Consider the following 17,636-nt stretch of genomic DNA (forward strand, 5'->3'; position numbering starts at 1 on the left):
TAGACATCCGTAAAAACCATGGAGATTGTGTCAGACAGCATACATCCTGACATCATCTAATACGGGTCTGAACATGGTCACACCACTGCCATCCTAAGATTTATGTTTAATTAGAATTTATCATTTCTTTACTATCAAATAAATATATTGGGAGCTTTCATTAAGAAATCGAAGGCGATCCCGTAGGTTCTCGTCCAGGAATTGTCAGAGGAATTTCCTCATGTTCCAGGTAATGCCAGACCACACTTTTACCACCGTGCAATATAAGAGAGGCCCACTTGGGGTACCATGATACAAGATCTTAAGTTAGAACTCATCAGGCGCAGTGAACCACGGAAGGTTCCACAAGTGCTTGTTCGTCTATTGTTTGAATATATACGCATCTCACCAACATATCGCGGTATAACCTTACAACATATCGCGGTATAACTTTATCGTAAGTTATGTTATCATAGTAGTCATAGATTATATTGACGGGTAACGTAGCAATTATTATTTTATTTGATAGATTTAGTTGGTAGGTAAAAGGAATTGGTAGGTGGACCAAATTAAGTGAATAGGACTCGAAGAGGAACTTGTCCCAGATCCAGTGAAAGGGGTTGAGAACTTACCTGCAGCAAGCATTAACAAACCTATTCCAAATTCAAGACAGAGAACATACCTCAAATCAGCTTCCATACCTTTGTCCAAAAGGATTGTTGGGCAGCATATAAAATGATCCAAAATACTATTTGTAACCAGATGGCTTCTGGTTAAAACCTTTGTCTAGCATCCAGACCTCACACTAAAGAAGTGAAGAGGATTAGTTAGGAATATGAACAAAGGTTAGTCATGATGTTACTGTCCAAAAGCCGACCATTCTACAGATCTGTACCAACAAAGCCAACAGATATTGTAAATTAGATCCTAAAATACCTATGTATTTTATAAGTTGTAGGGACCTATATATTTCCATCATCTATAGGGATATAAAAGACCATATACCAAAGCGACAACAAAACCAAGTTAATACAAAGTACCTATTTGAAAGGAAACAGGAACCTGGTTGATCACCTACACTGATTTGAGCGCAACTTCATTTACAAGTTTACCACATGAGTCATGTTCATTACCCTCAATGAACTCTGTTTCGCTTGTGATAATAATCGTCTCGGTAATCTTCAAAGGAGCCGCTGCTTCTCCGTCTCTTGTTGTCATGTACCTCATCGCTGGAGTCTCTTGCATGGGACCTAGAGTACTTTGGATCATGCCCAGAACCCCTTTCTTTGAATCGTGCTTTCTGGTGCACAGGTGAACTAGGTTCTAGTGCAGAACTTGGGTGATGCTTCTGATGAGATTCTCTTACATGAGAATCGACTCTGTGTTTACGATCAGAGGCTTGATAGTGATCCAAAGTAGAATCACACTCATGGCGCTTTCTTGAGTCCCGATTATGGTGTTGATGACTTTCTCTCCTTCGCTTACCAGAACTACTAGGAAAACCATCAGTGACAGAATTGGACCTGTCAGAGTGACGAGGCACCTTATCTCTACTAGCAGATGAGGAACGAGGACTTCTCTCCCTTCTTTTCTCAACATGGAGGTGCTTTCTCCGTGTTCTTCGAACAAAGCTGTCCCCAGAACAACTTGTACTTGGTTCCCTCTCCTTATGGAACTTTCCTGATGCTTCTCGATCATTTTTTGGGTAATGCTCCTTTAAGTTAGACTCAGCCTGACAATGTTGCCCACTGTACAATGATAGTGTTAATTAAAATATAGTTCAATCAGACAATTGCTACATGAAAAAGAAAGCAAATTAAAAGAAAAGTATAAAACTATAGAAGGATCAAAGATGAGAGGATGGAGGCAGGATAAAGGCAAAAGAAGTATGACACGTACTGAAATGAAACTCAGTACTATTATGTGTTCTAAATTCTCAGCTTATTCCAGAGAAGCACAAAGGAAATAGCAAAATTCTTCAAAGGGAAAGCACTAGAATATTTGGATACATAAGATTAAAGTGGTCAAGAAGAACCCTGTTTGACCATACTTCGAAGGGAAAGAATGCACTTTTTTACTTCAGCAGGAAAGCATCAAGAGTCGGACACGAGGACTGATGTTAATGAATTCAATATTTTATGACATTGAAATGCGGAGTGAATTTGTCAAGGTTGAAAAATCTAATTTTGGAAAGTAGCAACGTTTTTAAATTGTATAGTTGGCCTTTGTCAAACCTGCTTTTAACTGTAAAATCTGACAAGATGACAAACAAATCATTGGATTTTAGAAGACTGGACGGAGCCTTAGCCAGCAAAAATAAGGGAGATACTTGGGAGCAATCAAAGGAGAGAGATAATTGACTGATCGATATTCTACAGTAATCTTGAAATCAGCAATTCCAGAAAACAAATGATACGTCAAAGTACTAAGAGACATAACATATATTCGCAAAACATATTGTTCAGATGGTCCCATTGTTGCTACTTGCTTGTAATAAGTGTTTAAGTGATCATGTGACAAAAGGAAAACTATGCATGCTACGACTAATCAGCAACCCTTTGAGATGTGATAATTCAGAATTTGAGAGGATCGCGAGGGAGAGGAACAACGGGACTGATTTAACCATTTAGCTAAAGATGACAAACCGAATCATATCCACTCCAAATAATGCCTTACGTCTAGCTAAGATCCAAGAGCAATCTATGACATATAAAAGTTGGAAGGCTACTTCCTGTTTTAGATATTGAAAGAGCGAAATAAACCTGTGCCAATCACACTCTACGACTGATTTATGTAGCAAACTTACCTTCCCAGTTTTTCATTCTGAATTCTGCATTTATCTTCCGCAAGCTGGAAGCCCATGTACTCATATTGGTTCAATGGCAGATCATCCCTGTTTCCAGCTGGAAGTGCCATACCACCCATTCTCATGATTCCTCTGCAAAAAGTTTCCAAGGTCTTAAAACTCATTTGGATCTTAAAAGGATATAGGACATTCATTTAGATAAATGACAAGAAGCAACCTTTGAGCTACAAAAGTTCATCAAACACATCCACCTAAAGAACTACTTACCCAGGTAAAGGCACGCCACCATGCATTGATCGCATATATGGAGCAGTAAAAGGTGTTGGAGGAACCATATAAGCATATGGAGCATTTCCGGCATTACCATACATATTTGCAAATGGCCTCAATGTGGAAAAAGTATTGCTATTCCAGTAAGGTGATGGATAGCCAGGAAACCCACCCGTAAGCATGGGATTTCCTGATTCAAGCACAACCACAGCAAAAAGATTTCAGACATCGTATTGCATATGATGTGAATTAAACAAACAATGGGCATACCTGTCTGAAGCATCGGATTTGGATTGGAAGCAAAAGCGCAGTCTCTGATGAGATGATCAGGAGAACCACACATGTAACAGTTACGGTCCTAAGATCAATTAAGATAAACTATCATCAGTATATGCCTACAGGCCCTACACTACAAAGCAGCATGACTAATTAAACAATCATTTTTCTTTCCCAATTAGTACATAATGATTAAATATCTTTCTCTGGCTATAACTGATCAATTAAACCAAAAATGTTGTATAACTTCAACATTGCCAGGATATCAGGAACAATGTATTTTAATACAAATTAGTTTCAAGCCACAGGAAAAAAAAAAGTAGAAATGTTTCTTGATTCTAGAACCAGATGTTAGAAGTAACAGCAAGGACGATAGTTTTACCTTTTTTTCCAGTAAGAAGGCAAAAGTAGAAAAATGTCCGGACTCGGGATCCACAAATCACTAATAAGAACATGCTTCTTTTTTAAATAAGCGAAAAGGCAAAAGTTAAAGTAACACCAGCAAAGTAAATACACTTCATCCAATAAAGCTTAACATAGCCAAGTCGAAAGTGCGGGGAGCCTTAGCGTAACTAACAAAGTTGTTGCCATGTGACCAGGAGGTAACGGGCTCGAGCCGTGGAAACAACCTCTTGCAGAAATGCAGGGTAAGGCTGCATACAATAGACCTTTGTGGTCCGGCCCTTCCCCGGACCCGCGCATAGCGAGAGCTTAGTGCACCGGGCTGCCCTTTTTTATAGCCAAGTAGAAAGTAAATGAAGATATCAAGAAAGAACATGCATTTATACGCAAAACATGGGTGGATGTTTGTGAAGGCATTACAAATAACTCAAAATTAAGCCTAAAAATCACTGACCATGCTCAGCTTGAAGTAAGACTAGCCCCTCTTTAAAGCATATAGGTCAATTTCATCTTAAAATCAAAGAAAAATGGAAGCAAGAACCCAAGATAAGATACAGAAAAGCTTCAGCTGTTATAGTTTTATAATGGTTAGCACACATGTCCACATGAAAATACCATAAATCAGTAGCTAATTATACTTGATAAAAGTTGCATAATACCTTTTTAACTCTACCAGCAGGCAGAAAATTCACGTCCCCGCCTGCATTAAGACATATAAGCAACAAAAGATTTGTTACTAATGAGAAAAAATCAGCATTAAGATAGCAAAAGATCCAGAACGAAATTCAGAATGCCAGTACCACCAGTAAACCCTACCTCTTGTGTCACACCACTGGCCTTTATTCTTCTTGATGGAAGAATCAGCTGTAATCAAATAGTCCGCAAGTAAGTACATCAAAACCACTATACGGAGCAATAAGCCAGGAGACAAAGAAAATATAGGGACTTTAAAAGTAAAACAAATCTCAACCTTTTACTGCATGCAGTGATACAACTTGTTTTAGTCAAAAGACAATCAATTTGAACCGTGCTTATTTCCTTTTTACATTTTTTTATCACAACATAGTAGGTGGGGACGAAAACCTAAAACATCCAATGCTCTAGAGCAATGCAAAAAGTTACTAAACAAAACCAGCTAAAAGGATACGACAATGAGTACAATAACATTGAAGCTCAAATCTATGTAAGATAGTGATTGGAAAAGAAAATCAGATTTTTCTTGAGTAAAGATTACAAACCAAAATTGACTTTGCTTTTCTTTCATTGTGAAGTGGGGACAGGGGACATTGGATATTGAGATGTTCACCATTTAAAAGAGCCATATGAACATTTCATATGCAGAAGAAATAGCTACAAAAACTAGTCAGTTATGAGCTAATACCTTCATCCTGAACATGTGAATGAAGCAAATTAAGAGGCTTGCTTTCACCCTGACGATCTTCTGGGTCATCAGGTACACTTGGAAAGTTCCAATGATTAGCATATCGACCTCTTCCTCCATCCATTTGTTGCATTGTCCTTGAATTCTTCCGAATAAGTGAGTCATAAAAAGATTCTGCCATTACTTGATTGGATCCTTTTCCAGTAGCTGAGGGTGAATGAGGCATCTCTGGTTCCCGTTGTACAACAGTAACCGCACAGGAAACATCCTTCATCTGAATTCCAGATTCACCATCTGCATTGAGAAGCAGGTCAGTCAGCCCTCATTCACTAGCAGTCTCTTTTCAAGATTCAAATTTCTCATATAGCAATCATTTTCACCTGGGGCATATTTGCGTAAAGCATTTTCTGACCCAGTGACAACCATCTGAGATTCAAGAAAATGCTCAATCGCTTGCCTGAGAGATAAATTTGGTAGCAGATTTTCCACTTTACATCTACTAGAAAGGCATTTTGGGCACATCGCCTTTTCAAGAAGAACTAGACGAATGCCTACAGATACCCAGAAAAATTAGAAGTATATTCTCAATGATGAATATATATCCAAGAACAGAAGATGCTTAAATGATAAAAAAAGGCAAATCGCAAAGGTGATGAAAATGCGCACATTTCAAAAGAAACAAATGCATGATCGAAGCAGGGACAGATGAATCGATGAAATTGCTCAATAATGCAGATACTACTCACATTTCTCACAAAAACTGTGCTGGCAACAAGGTATCATCACAGCATCCTTAAAAAAGGTGTTGCAGAGAGGGCATTTCAGTTCTGCTGGCAAATTACAATTGGGCAATGCTGGAATATTGGGGTTTACCACCCTTCATTCATAAGACAACAAACATCAGCCGTGCTTATGGGCTAAATGAATGACTAAAATAGAAGGTAGAGAACACAATACTTTTGCAATGTTGCCACATCTCCAGTTTTTGGTTCAGGTAATTTTGCATCATTCTTGCTTTGATTAGAACCTGAGACAAATTCAACCAATTTTTTTTTTTAAAAAATAAATAAAAGAAAATCACCTTCTAAGATATACATAACACTAAGACCAACCTCTTTGGATAGCTTGACTTAGGTCACTTGAATCAAGCTTTTGATTCTGAAACCTGGACGAAAGGAGAATCGCATTAATTCCTTTTTTATGAATTAAGGTGTTATCATTAAAAAGGCATCAAGAAGCTACATAAGGAAACAAAGGGTACAAAGAGAGATGACTGTTAGCTCTGCTAATACAAAAAAACTATGCTAGGATAGGATCAGGGAGCTAACAAAGCTCAAAAAATAGTCAATGCTAGTTACAGGGGTCATGTAGTTCCAACTAAAAAAACTAACTAAACATCTAGCCTTGAGAAAACATGCTGGAGTTGAGACACCATCAAAACATCTGCGATTTCTCTCTGTCCAGATACACCAAGAAATAGGTGCTGGGATCATTTTCCATATCCTTCTACTGGCCTTATCAACTTTCCACAAAAACCAGCTGTCATTGGCTTCCCTGACTGAGGGATGACCCGTGATAATCCAAAAATGGAGTATCACATTAATTACACCAGACATGTTTCATGCAAAAAATAAAAATAAAAAGATCACATGGTCCCATTGACATGATTGCAATTGAAATGAGAATTTAAGGCAGAAGCAAGAAGGATGAGGAATTAGAGAAACAGTCAACGCTTGAAATTAACACCATGTATCACAAATCAGAAGGGAATGAGAAAGGTTGTGCATTTGCATGGTTTGGCATAACCAAGGGAAATGCATTTTTAGTGATACAACCTTTGGAACCAAGATTTAATATCAGCAGAAGCAAGAGAAGGTGCACATTCCCCATCTACTTGAGCTTTAAGCCAAAGTTACCGAGAAAGGTACCTTTACTGACACATACCTAGTGAATTGACCAAGCTGTACACAGAATGGCCCAGAAGCCACCTTTACCCCCCCCCCCCCCAAAAAAAAAAAAAAGAGTAAGAGAGTGACCAGCGCTAGAGTCAAGGAGCAACCAAATATATATTATGGCCCGACATTCTATGCAATTTGTTATCATATTTTCACACAAATAAAGACAGACTAGGCAGAGATATAAATTGCATACAAATGCAGGAGCCTAAGAACCAAGTCCCTAACCCATCTGCGACTGAAAAATTAGGTATGCAGGCCCTCAAAAAATAAGAATTTAGATACAGGAGAACGAATAAAGGAAGAAGGGAGGCGGAACACCACATGCGTAATTACACCTCTACAGTGTACTGCCCAAAAGAATTATTATGGCGTGTAGCAAGGACATCAGAATATGATGAACAATGCGGAAAGACCGAAAGAGAGAACTTTGGGGGACTGTAATGGTGTGGGCCACTCCCTCTATCATTCTCCACTTAAATACAAACCTTTTATCTGTGGCGTGGTCCAAACTTGTTGACATGTGCATAACCCACACATGACGCGTTGCCCTCTTACCACTAAACCATAAACAAAAACCTTAAGGGCAAATCAAATGTTACTTGCAGATAGAAACATCTTTACCTAGTTCCTATTTTATCTGTACACTTTTCTATACTAGAGAATTTATTTTTGGGTCCAATAAAATCTCATTTACTTACCCAAAAGAGAAAGTTCAGAATCTTAAGCATTGGGCAGGTACTATATCACTTCCTTTTACGGAATAGGAAAAGGTCTTTAAAACAAAACTTGCTAGGATTAAGTAGGTTTTACATCAATATACTACCCAACACTTCACTAGAAATGTTAGTTTTGACTTCTAATTATTTTTGAGATCAAACAATATAATGGATGATAAGAAATGGACCTTAAGCCTCATTCAAGGGATGAGAAGAAATGAACCTTAGGCGCAAGTGCGCAACTCAACCCCAAAAAGCTAATTCATGAGGTGATGATTTCCCAAGATCATATAGAGAGGCAAATAATCACCTCCCACACTGATGTGAGACACTAAAAAAATTCAAATGGCTTAAATAGTACAACTACTAAGAAAAGATCCTTAAAAACATACTTCTCTAAAAATTGAGTCACTCAAATTGCTAATAAACGATATATAGAAAGACAATGATTTGGACAAAAAAATACATTGTTTCAATCGCTTTTTTACCATTATCAAAAGTATGAAACAAAATTCGAATTTACTAGAGAATATTAAATCATGGTATCTGCCATTTTCTTTGATCGACGAGTCATTGTATCTACAGAAAAGGGTCAAATATATCCCTCTACTTTCAAGTATTGTTAAAACTTACCCTCCGTTACACTATCTGGTTGTCCAGGTCCCTACCGTTATACTTTGGTTCAAAAATATCCCTAATTTGATTGAATGCCATGTGGTACTTCAAAATTAAAAAGACTCACTCCAAAGTTTAATACCTGACCCGCCTCCAAATTTTTTACCCATAACCCATTTTCCCTAACTTTGAGATAAGGAAAAAGAAAAAGAAAACTATTTCAAGCTTTCATAATCTTCTTCACCCATTACCTCACTGCTCCATTGTCATCTTCACCCCAAATTCCAAGACTATCTTTTTTCTTTGTATTCAAAATAAAGCCTCTAAATTGTATGCTAGAAAAAGGAATTTCGTTGTAAATTTGAAGATAGTTTATAGAACAGCAAAATCTGAGCCTAAAAGTTTTGTAGTAACTTGATGGTCTTGAATGGATGGCCATTTTCTGGAGCCGAAAAATATTGGATTCTTATTTTTTTCTTGAACACCCCATTTCAGATATTGTTTTCCATCAAAGTTGTAGCTAGAAAGCAAGGGAATTAGAGAATGGGGATCTTTCAGGGTAGTTTACCATCTTCGGCATATTAGTGACTCCGACAGTAGAGCTGCGGTCGTCGAAGTGGACTGTGCAGCGATGTTAGGATTAGATTTTTTTTTTTTTGAAAAGCAAAAAACCATATGAAGCAATAACATTATCAGAATAGACTTAGTTTCCTAAAAGTAGCTAACGACTAATTGTGAGCGTTCACAAACATAAAAATGGTCTTAAAATTGAAAAATGGATCTGATTTCAAAATTCCATAGACACATCATAAGCAAATACAAAGAAAGGCTGATGGTTGCTCTAAATCTCGGTTTGCTCCCTCAGCCCCGAAGGCTAGCCACAAATACCCACAGTTTTTCTCTTCACCGCATACTTTCCACAAAACTCACAGAATCAGCTGATGTTAGGATTAGATAAATAGGTTTAACGATGTAAAAATTTTAGAGATCAAGTTTCGGGGTGGGGAGGGGGGGCTTAGTTCGTTGGTGGAGTCTTTTAAGTGGGAGTAACTGGGTCGGGTTATGGGGTACATATCCGGGTTAATTAAAATTTAGGGTGAGTCTCTTCAACCCTAAAGTGCCACGTGGCATTCTGTTAAAATTAGGGGTATTTTTTAACCAAAGTATAATGGTATGGACCTAGACAACCAGATAGTGTAATGAAGGGTAAGTTTAAACAATATCTGAAAGTAGAGGGATATATTTGACCATTTTCCGTTGTATCTATTATACTATGCAAGTTTTAAGTTTGTTAAAATAAAGAATATTTTTCGGAAGTACTAGGGAAAAAAATTCAATTGTAGGGCCATACATCAAGAATGCATGGTTAGAAGATTTTTTTCTTTTTTATTATAAGTCAAAATATTAATCATGAAACACCAAGCGGTGTCAAAAGTATGCACATGTTGCTCATATGACTTGACTCGAGTCACACATAGGTATTTATGAAGTTTAAAGAAGGAAAGGTAGAAGTTACGACTATTTCTTTTTTACTTTTTTCCCTTTACTTTCCTTTGTTTAATAAAGATATTATGGACAAAGAGAAACCTATAAAATAAGCGTAGACAACATTATACATACCAGTAATATTAAGGAGCAAAGGGTTCCACTTCGTCAAGCCTCCAGGACAAACTTTCAGCTTACAAAAGCTGCCTAAGAATATAATAAAAACAAAACATTCTATTTGTTCACTCAACTGATGAACCTAGAATATCTGTCATATATTTCGGTCTTTATCAAGATCTTGAAGTATCGGTAAAACTATCATGCTACTGCTAGTATCCACATAAAAAAGCATAAATTTAGCAAAAGTATATACTTGTAGGAAATACAAAGGAGAGTACAATGTAACATATTGGTTAAACAAGCTATCCCCTGCTTCCTTTTGTTTAACATTATTTAAGTATAAAGTATCAGTAATCCACTAACTAGCAGCTACTTATGCAGCATAGCTGAATACTGCACAGAAGCATATATGTAAAGCACTTGGTTTTAAAGCTATTTCACTTTTTTTTTATTATTATTATTATTAAATTTTCTGCATTTTATGGTGGTGCGAGTAGGGGGAGTTAATCTTACTGAGGTTACTCAATGAACCAGAAATATACTCTCTTTTGTTGAAGAGAAACTTACTCCAAATTGATAAAGAGAGGTAGAAAGAATATACCTTGGACCAGAAAGGTTTTCTTTCTCAAAGTCCCAGCAGTTCTTATTGCCAAACCCTACATCACTGTCGAGAAATGTTCCCTCAGCCACCGGACAAATGTCAGCCCCAAAGTCATCAAATACATCTACTTGCCCACTCTGTAATATATGTAAGCCATGAGGCAACGTACAAAGTTTTGGGGTTGACTAGCTAAAAGGGAAAAATGATATAGGTAGCATGGGTGCGGCAAGTACAAACAGTAACCACACTTACTGCATGATAAATAAGATCAGCATCTTTCAGCCCTAAATCCTTCACTATACCAATTGGCGGCCTGTTACCATGTCAGATCACATGAGAGAAACTTCAGAAAGCAGCAACAAGCTTAAATGACATATCATTATTAAAGCACTTCAGTATCTAGACAACATAGTTAGAGAAGCACAAGAATCGTGACCGACACCATAAACATTCCATACAATATAGAACCCCATTCAACGACTAAGGCAAGGCTTAAGAACTTTGACATACAAAAGGAAAACAAATAGAATAGTTGGTCGCACAAGTAAGGTGAAGACCAGAAACATCACCAACTAGCTTCAAGCTAATAAGTAATATATATATATATAACCACACTTCTGCAAGCTGAGACTCGTCCAACAATAAACAGGTCAAGGTCCATATATTTCCACTTTGTTAAATTTAAGCGTAGGCAACTCAATTGTTGGACTAAAACGGCCCAAAGATACTCTTAACATGGTGTGATATTATCCGCTTTGGGCAAGCCCACAAGTTTTTCCTCAAAAGGCCTCACGCCATTAAACATACAACTCCTTATAAGTAGCTTCTTTTTCTTTTCCACTTTTCAAGTGGGACTTTGTTCACACACTCATCAATCTCCCACTTGAGCTAAGTCCCACATAAGCCATTTCCATTATTTGGAAATTAATTGTGTGTCACCCACATGATCTTGAGTATTTACCGTCACCGAAGCCCAGCCTATGTGTCTTCAAAGCTACGGATAAAGATCGTAAACCCCGTAGACGGGCAAAGGCATTAAGCCATGCCCAAACGCCACACTCCGCCATCTCTATAGTCCCGCAAAACCATTGGCTCTGATACGAATTGTCGGGCTAAAATGGCCCAATGATATGCTTAACATGGTGTGACATTGTCCACTTTGGGTCTGCCCGCATGGTTTTCCCAAAATACCTCACACCATTAAGAACATCCAATTCCTTATAAGTAATTTTTTTTTCTTTTCTACTTTCCATGTGGGGCTTTGTTCATACGCACCCAACAAGTCAATCTGTCTAAAATCCTTATAAAGCCACCCACGAAAGTACTTCTATTTGTGAAAAAATTTGCTACTCAAAATGCCAATATTTCTAGATGTTCAAGGAGGCAGTTTGCATGTGGGAGAACTAATTGTTGCATCATAATGAATAGACTTGGGAGCATGTTTCCATAAATGGGGCAGTCAAAATGAAGGAGGAAAGGTATATTAAGAAAAGAAGAACAAAATTACAATTTGGGAATTGAGTAAAGGTGGCTCTCATAAATGTTTAAGGGTTTTGGTTTTTAGCATGATTTACCAATGAATGATATTAATCAAAAAACATATCCCCCTCTTCTCCTATAGACGTCCTCTATCCAACTTCAGTATGTAATAGCAAGTATGTAATAGCAAAGTGATGATATCGAAAAGTATACCGATAGTTATCCTATTTTTCTCCTCAACTGCCTGATTCTAACGCATAAGGAGAGGCTTAACTAACATCAAGCAGCATAGTGGACCCAAAAACATGGAGCAACTTAATAAAAATCCTTCATAGAGCAAAGCTTTTGTCCTTAAATGTGTATAAAGAAGGAAAAAAGGATTTTTCCAACTGACAAGGTGCTTCATTTCATAATTAATATATTTTTTTTAGGTTTCCTACCAGATGTTCAGTACCGCATTGGGGTCCGACTAAATCCGGATTCGCGCCGGAAAGTCCCATATTGAGGGGTAAAGAACTCCCTAACAAAGGAGACTCTATAACCAAGGCTCGAACCCGAGAGCTCCGGTTAAGGATGAATGAGTACTTATCACTCCACCCCAACTTTTATTGGTATAATTAATATATTTCTAGTTTGCTAAATGACAACACTAAAGTCCAAATGGTCTAAAAGCATGAGCAATTTCCTAGATACAAAAATTGTTCTTAACGACGTCATGCTAGATACTCATTATCGACCTCATTTATACCTTGATACCTCATTGATATCATAGGAGCAAATTCTCTATTGTACATTCAATCATTTATTTTTATTTTTTTAACCGAGAAATTCGCATTGTTAGGAACTCGGAGGATAATGAGCATGTCCCTCTACCTTTCTCCGCTTAATGCCGGACTTTTGACAATGACTGAGTTCAAACCCGTGAATGCACCTAGCACACATCACGCACTGCACTTTTACCACTAGACCAAAGCCTCGGGCGGTAAATCTTAGCATCGTTAATCTTAAGAGAAAACCATAAAAGCTTCTAGAAAATGAAATAATCAAACCATAAAAAATTTCCTTACTGGATTCAATCTCCGACCATAGAAGGATCTAAAAGCTAATTAACAACCCTATCTAGCACGTGAACAACAAGAAAATGTATAAAACAACACTTATTTGTCGGTATTAATGATTGATCCTTGTTGTAGAAAATCATATTATCGAATAGGATTCTCCGCTTTTTGTACTCATAATGGATATCGAGATTTTCCTTATTTTTCATAAAGAAATAACTATCTTCACCAAAAAGACGACACTCATTTATTAGGGAAAAAGAGAAGCACGTAAAGAGTTGCCAAATTAATCCTTAAGCAAACACTAAAAGGTTGTTTGGTAAGCTAATTTAGAAGTTAAACCCTAATGAATTAGGTTTGTCAATCTGAAAAAGAAAATAACAGTTTATTACATCTTTGGATCGAGTAAAAGTAAACCTTTTATTAAGAAGCAGCACCAAGGTAATCTGGTACTTCTTTGTGTTACTTAAAATATTTGTTTTGGTTGATAACGATCGTATCTAGCTCAGCTTGCATACACCATGACTATTCCAAGAAGTACCTGCTACATTCCACTAGCAAAGGTACCTGCTAACTCTAGCCACCAAAACTTAGGCAAATGGGAAGAAATCGCCTAGAGTTTTTGATCGCTGCTTGGAATTGAACTCTGGTCTCCAAGATTTTCGCCCACTTCAATAAATGCTATGCCACACCTTGGGTACTTTTGTGCTACTTAAAATACTTTATAGGATCTAAGTTTTAAGCGAAGATAGATTGACTTGTCAATGAGTTTGATAATAGTATTTTCAGATGTACTAAAATTCAACAAGTCTATAATTACGTAACATAACCACATCAAAGAGTATCTAAGACCATGCAAAAAGGCATTAAATGACTTAGGCCATACTAACAGGAAAAGCAGAAGAATTCGCCAAAATGCTCATCCAAAAGTACAAAGATCAAATTATGTATTAAATGATGCAACTTTTCACGAGATAAATTGAAGATTAGAGAGCTCCCATCTTGCTTTCTCTACCAATTAATTGAAGTAAGAAATGGAAACATGCACTTGCTTAATTGGGAACTAACAAATAAAACAACCTTGCAAGGTAGTGTCCCCAATGAAGATGGCGTCAGCATCAGCGTCAGGAACAAAACCGATTCCTAATCTCCCCGAACTCTATGTGTAATTCCTCCATTGTGTCTAATCATGTGATGTGAAAGAATATGAACCTAGGATCACGTCCAGATTCCATCTTTGCAATACTAGCAATTTAGTATGGATAATGCAACTTGGAAGGAAAAGTTTAGCTTAATGTGCAAGTTGGACCGAACACCACCATTATTAAAAAATAAGTTTTGCTTAATAAAAGAAAAACATGGTTTCGCTTGCATAATCCCTTTTAACGTATGGTATATATTAGTATGCAATGCTAATAGAAAAATATTTTATGGTACTTAACATATGGTATACGTTTTATGCTATGCTACAACAACAATAACATACCCAGTATTATCCCACACCGTGGGGTCTGGGGAGGGTAGTGTGGACGCAAACCTTACCCCTACCATGTGAGGATAGAGAGGTTGTTTCCAATAGAACCTCGGCTCAGGATAACTTTTATGCTATGCTAATTTTTTTTTTTAACAAAAAAATAATTCCATTTCACTAAATATTACCAATTTGAATATGAAAAATAAATATTTCTAATATATTTCCTTTGCCAATCCATTTTAAATCTCAAAAATGTAGTTATTGAAAAAGTAAAAACGTAAACTCAAGTATGCTCTCAATGATGTCAGTTATAGAAGGGTGGAACAAGATTTTGTGAAGTTGCAAAATGGTCTTTTGTTTTCAGTTTCCTTTTGGTGTACGCATGAGGTCCCTATTTGTATAAAGGGTTGAGTCTCTTTTATTGAGAACTGTATTTTGGTGAATTCATGAGGTCATTGGGTTTTTTGTTGTTGTTCTCTGTTTTTTGGTATATGGCTTGTACAGGGGGTTCTTCCCAATTGTTAATAAAATTATTTACCTTATCCAAAAAAGTATGCTCTCAATGAAGCATTGTTACAGCAAGATCTTAAACCACAAACGTTGACTTAACGACATCACCACGATTTGCGATCATTTAGTGTTATCTTTTCAGTGTTATCAAAGACAGAAAGAAAAACTGAAGCTAGTTGGAGCTCTAAACGGTAAGCATTAATAAAATGCGAGAACTAATAAAGAAAGGTGCACTTGAAGGGAAAATGTGTTCAAGAATAATGACTATAAACCCAAACCACAATTATGTAAACAAAAGAATTGGATAAGTTACAATTAGGTGAAATATTTCTTGTTCGGAGTCAGCCTTTTTTATGAGACAGCCTACGGGCGACGAGGCACATGCCTTAGCGCCTTGGTATGGCTACCGCTTAAGCAAGGCAAGGCACACAGCCTATTTTGAACCAAATTTTAGGGTTTAAGCGCGTCTCAAACAATCCTTTGACAACATTGCAATCATTGATAAAGCAATACAACTTTCTGTTTGGATTTCGAACCGACACCCTCATTTAATGAGTGGTTTCAACTGCCTACGCATGGACGCTAACCATTCAAGACAATCCTTTGTGATCGCACCAGCTAACACCACAACTATAGCAAGGCTTCCACTTCACCCCTTTCCAACTAGAACAAAATTGCAGCCCATCCGAATATGCTGATAGCACATACACTATTGCTGAGTGCTACACATGCATAATCGATCTCAACAAATATCAAGAAAAACTATCACATGACTATTGCCGGATACTACTCAGATAGAATCAATCGCGACCAATATCAAGAAAATTATAAAAGACAGCATATGCATCCTCAGTGGTTCTTTGAATGCGGGCATATGCAAATGGCGTTCAAAAGCGCCAACCTTCACTCGAGCAACAACTCATTTTTATACCATATCACTTCAGATCATGGCCATCTAGCAGTTCCGTCCATGGCTCCATGCCATCCACCTCTTCTATTAACTAATATAATTGTATGTCCATTTTGTGCGACATTCATAGTGCTCTAACTCAAAAAATTACCAATAAATGCCAAGTCAACAATACAAAGCCCATCCATAAGAACATCAATTCTCTTTTATACAGTTCACAAACTAATCTTACCTCATACAATACAAATCCATTAGTCATTGCAGGGAAAAGCTCAAAATCACACTCTCACAACAAAAGGCGAAAGAATCTAGTTATAAAATTAATTCAATTGAGGTAATACCTAATAATAAGACATATATTAGTAAAATTTCCTAAAGGGATTTTGCATTTCAAAGAAATAAGAACTCACTTAGTAGTTGAAGGGATCGTTCCAGCGGGAACTCTCTTGACAATTACACTTGACCCACTCGAAATCTGAAAATTTTCGTCATTATACTCTGCAATGAATAACACAAGAAGATTAAGATAAACTTCAGACATGCAAACACATATATAGGAACGCATAGATATATATTACTCTGATCATACATTTCAGCATAAGGAATTTTTGTCCGTTGCATTGGCTTAGAACTCTGAATTTCAGGAAACTACTCTCTCTCTCTCTCTCTCTCTCTCTCTCTCTCTCTCTCTCTCTCTCTCATGCATTTCAACAAAAAATTCCCAAACGTAAGCTTTCACATGCGCACAAACACGTTGATATACGCATCTCTGAATTAAGTTAAATTTTCAAATACATGTATGTCGCCACACTCACATACACGTCACTCTCTCTCACACACACGCAATCTCTCTCTCTCGCTCTCTCTCTATCTCAATCTCTCTTTCTGTTGCACACTAATTAAAACTACATTTCAAACATTAAAAATCAGGAACCTATGAATATATAGGCACTATCTATACATAGCTCTATGTATCTCTGAATTAATAAATTCCAAGCCGTGCGCATAAAGTGTAATAAATAAACGGCTAATTAATGACTCAAACAAAAACAGAAAGAAAAAAATTCAGAAGAATTAAAGGACCTTGGCCGGAGAGGGCGTCAGAGAAAACGAGATCAAAGTCCTGACAAATGTTGAGATTCTTGCGGCGGATGATCTTCAACCTCAGCTCCCGCACCGAGATAGACGGCCGGCCGTCTATATCAACGGAATCGAAGCTTGGACAGCTCCTGAATTTGAAGTGAATTGACATTGTTTTCTACCAGATCCAATTCAAACGATTGTCAAATCTATCTGTATATATATGTGGAGAGAGAGATTCGAGGGTTCTTCAGGAAGGGGGCTAATTGGCTAAACAAGTAACGGAAGTTGTAAAAATACAATACAACTAATTGAAGCGGTTTATATAGAGTTTTAAGACTCAGAAGAAAGGGGAGGATCACGTGTTCTCGGCATGGCTATTACGTGTAACAACTATTACGACAACTAGGACACATCAAAAGCGTGCTTCGCCTGGGCCAAAACGTCAGCGTATTGGTGAAAACTGCATATAGTATATGTGCGTGCATAGTGTGTGTTTGATCATATACATATATG

General features: G+C 37.2%; 1 protein-coding gene across 5 annotated transcripts; it reads right to left on the bottom strand.

The window, feature by feature from the left end:
• Positions 1 to 658: 658 nt before the first annotated feature.
• On the bottom strand, positions 659 to 17,402 carry LOC104230033 (E3 ubiquitin ligase PARAQUAT TOLERANCE 3-like). 5 transcript variants are annotated; one of them, XR_711798.2, is made up of 16 exons: positions 17,124 to 17,402; positions 16,451 to 16,538; positions 10,862 to 10,922; positions 10,610 to 10,746; positions 6,227 to 6,279; positions 6,072 to 6,141; positions 5,861 to 5,991; positions 5,495 to 5,665; positions 5,115 to 5,408; positions 4,550 to 4,597; positions 4,393 to 4,433; positions 3,326 to 3,413; positions 3,053 to 3,245; positions 2,786 to 2,917; positions 1,058 to 1,727; positions 659 to 784 (listed from the first exon to the last, which is right to left on the bottom strand). XR_711798.2 is itself a non-coding variant. In XM_009782764.2 (15 exons), the coding sequence occupies exons 1-15, from the start codon at positions 17,290 to 17,292 to the stop codon at positions 1,115 to 1,117; spliced, it is 2,289 nt and encodes a 762-aa protein (XP_009781066.1). In that variant the 5' UTR covers positions 17,293 to 17,402; the 3' UTR covers positions 870 to 1,114. The 5 variants fall into 5 exon arrangements, 1 of the variants encoding a protein (XP_009781066.1); XR_711797.2 differs by having other exon boundaries at positions 659 to 868; XR_711796.2 differs by having other exon boundaries at positions 1,020 to 1,727.
• Positions 17,403 to 17,636: the final 234 nt, after the last annotated feature.

Source organism: Nicotiana sylvestris, chromosome 8, assembly GCF_000393655.2.
Source record: "Nicotiana sylvestris chromosome 8, ASM39365v2, whole genome shotgun sequence".
NCBI lineage: Eukaryota > Viridiplantae > Streptophyta > Magnoliopsida > Solanales > Solanaceae > Nicotiana > Nicotiana sylvestris.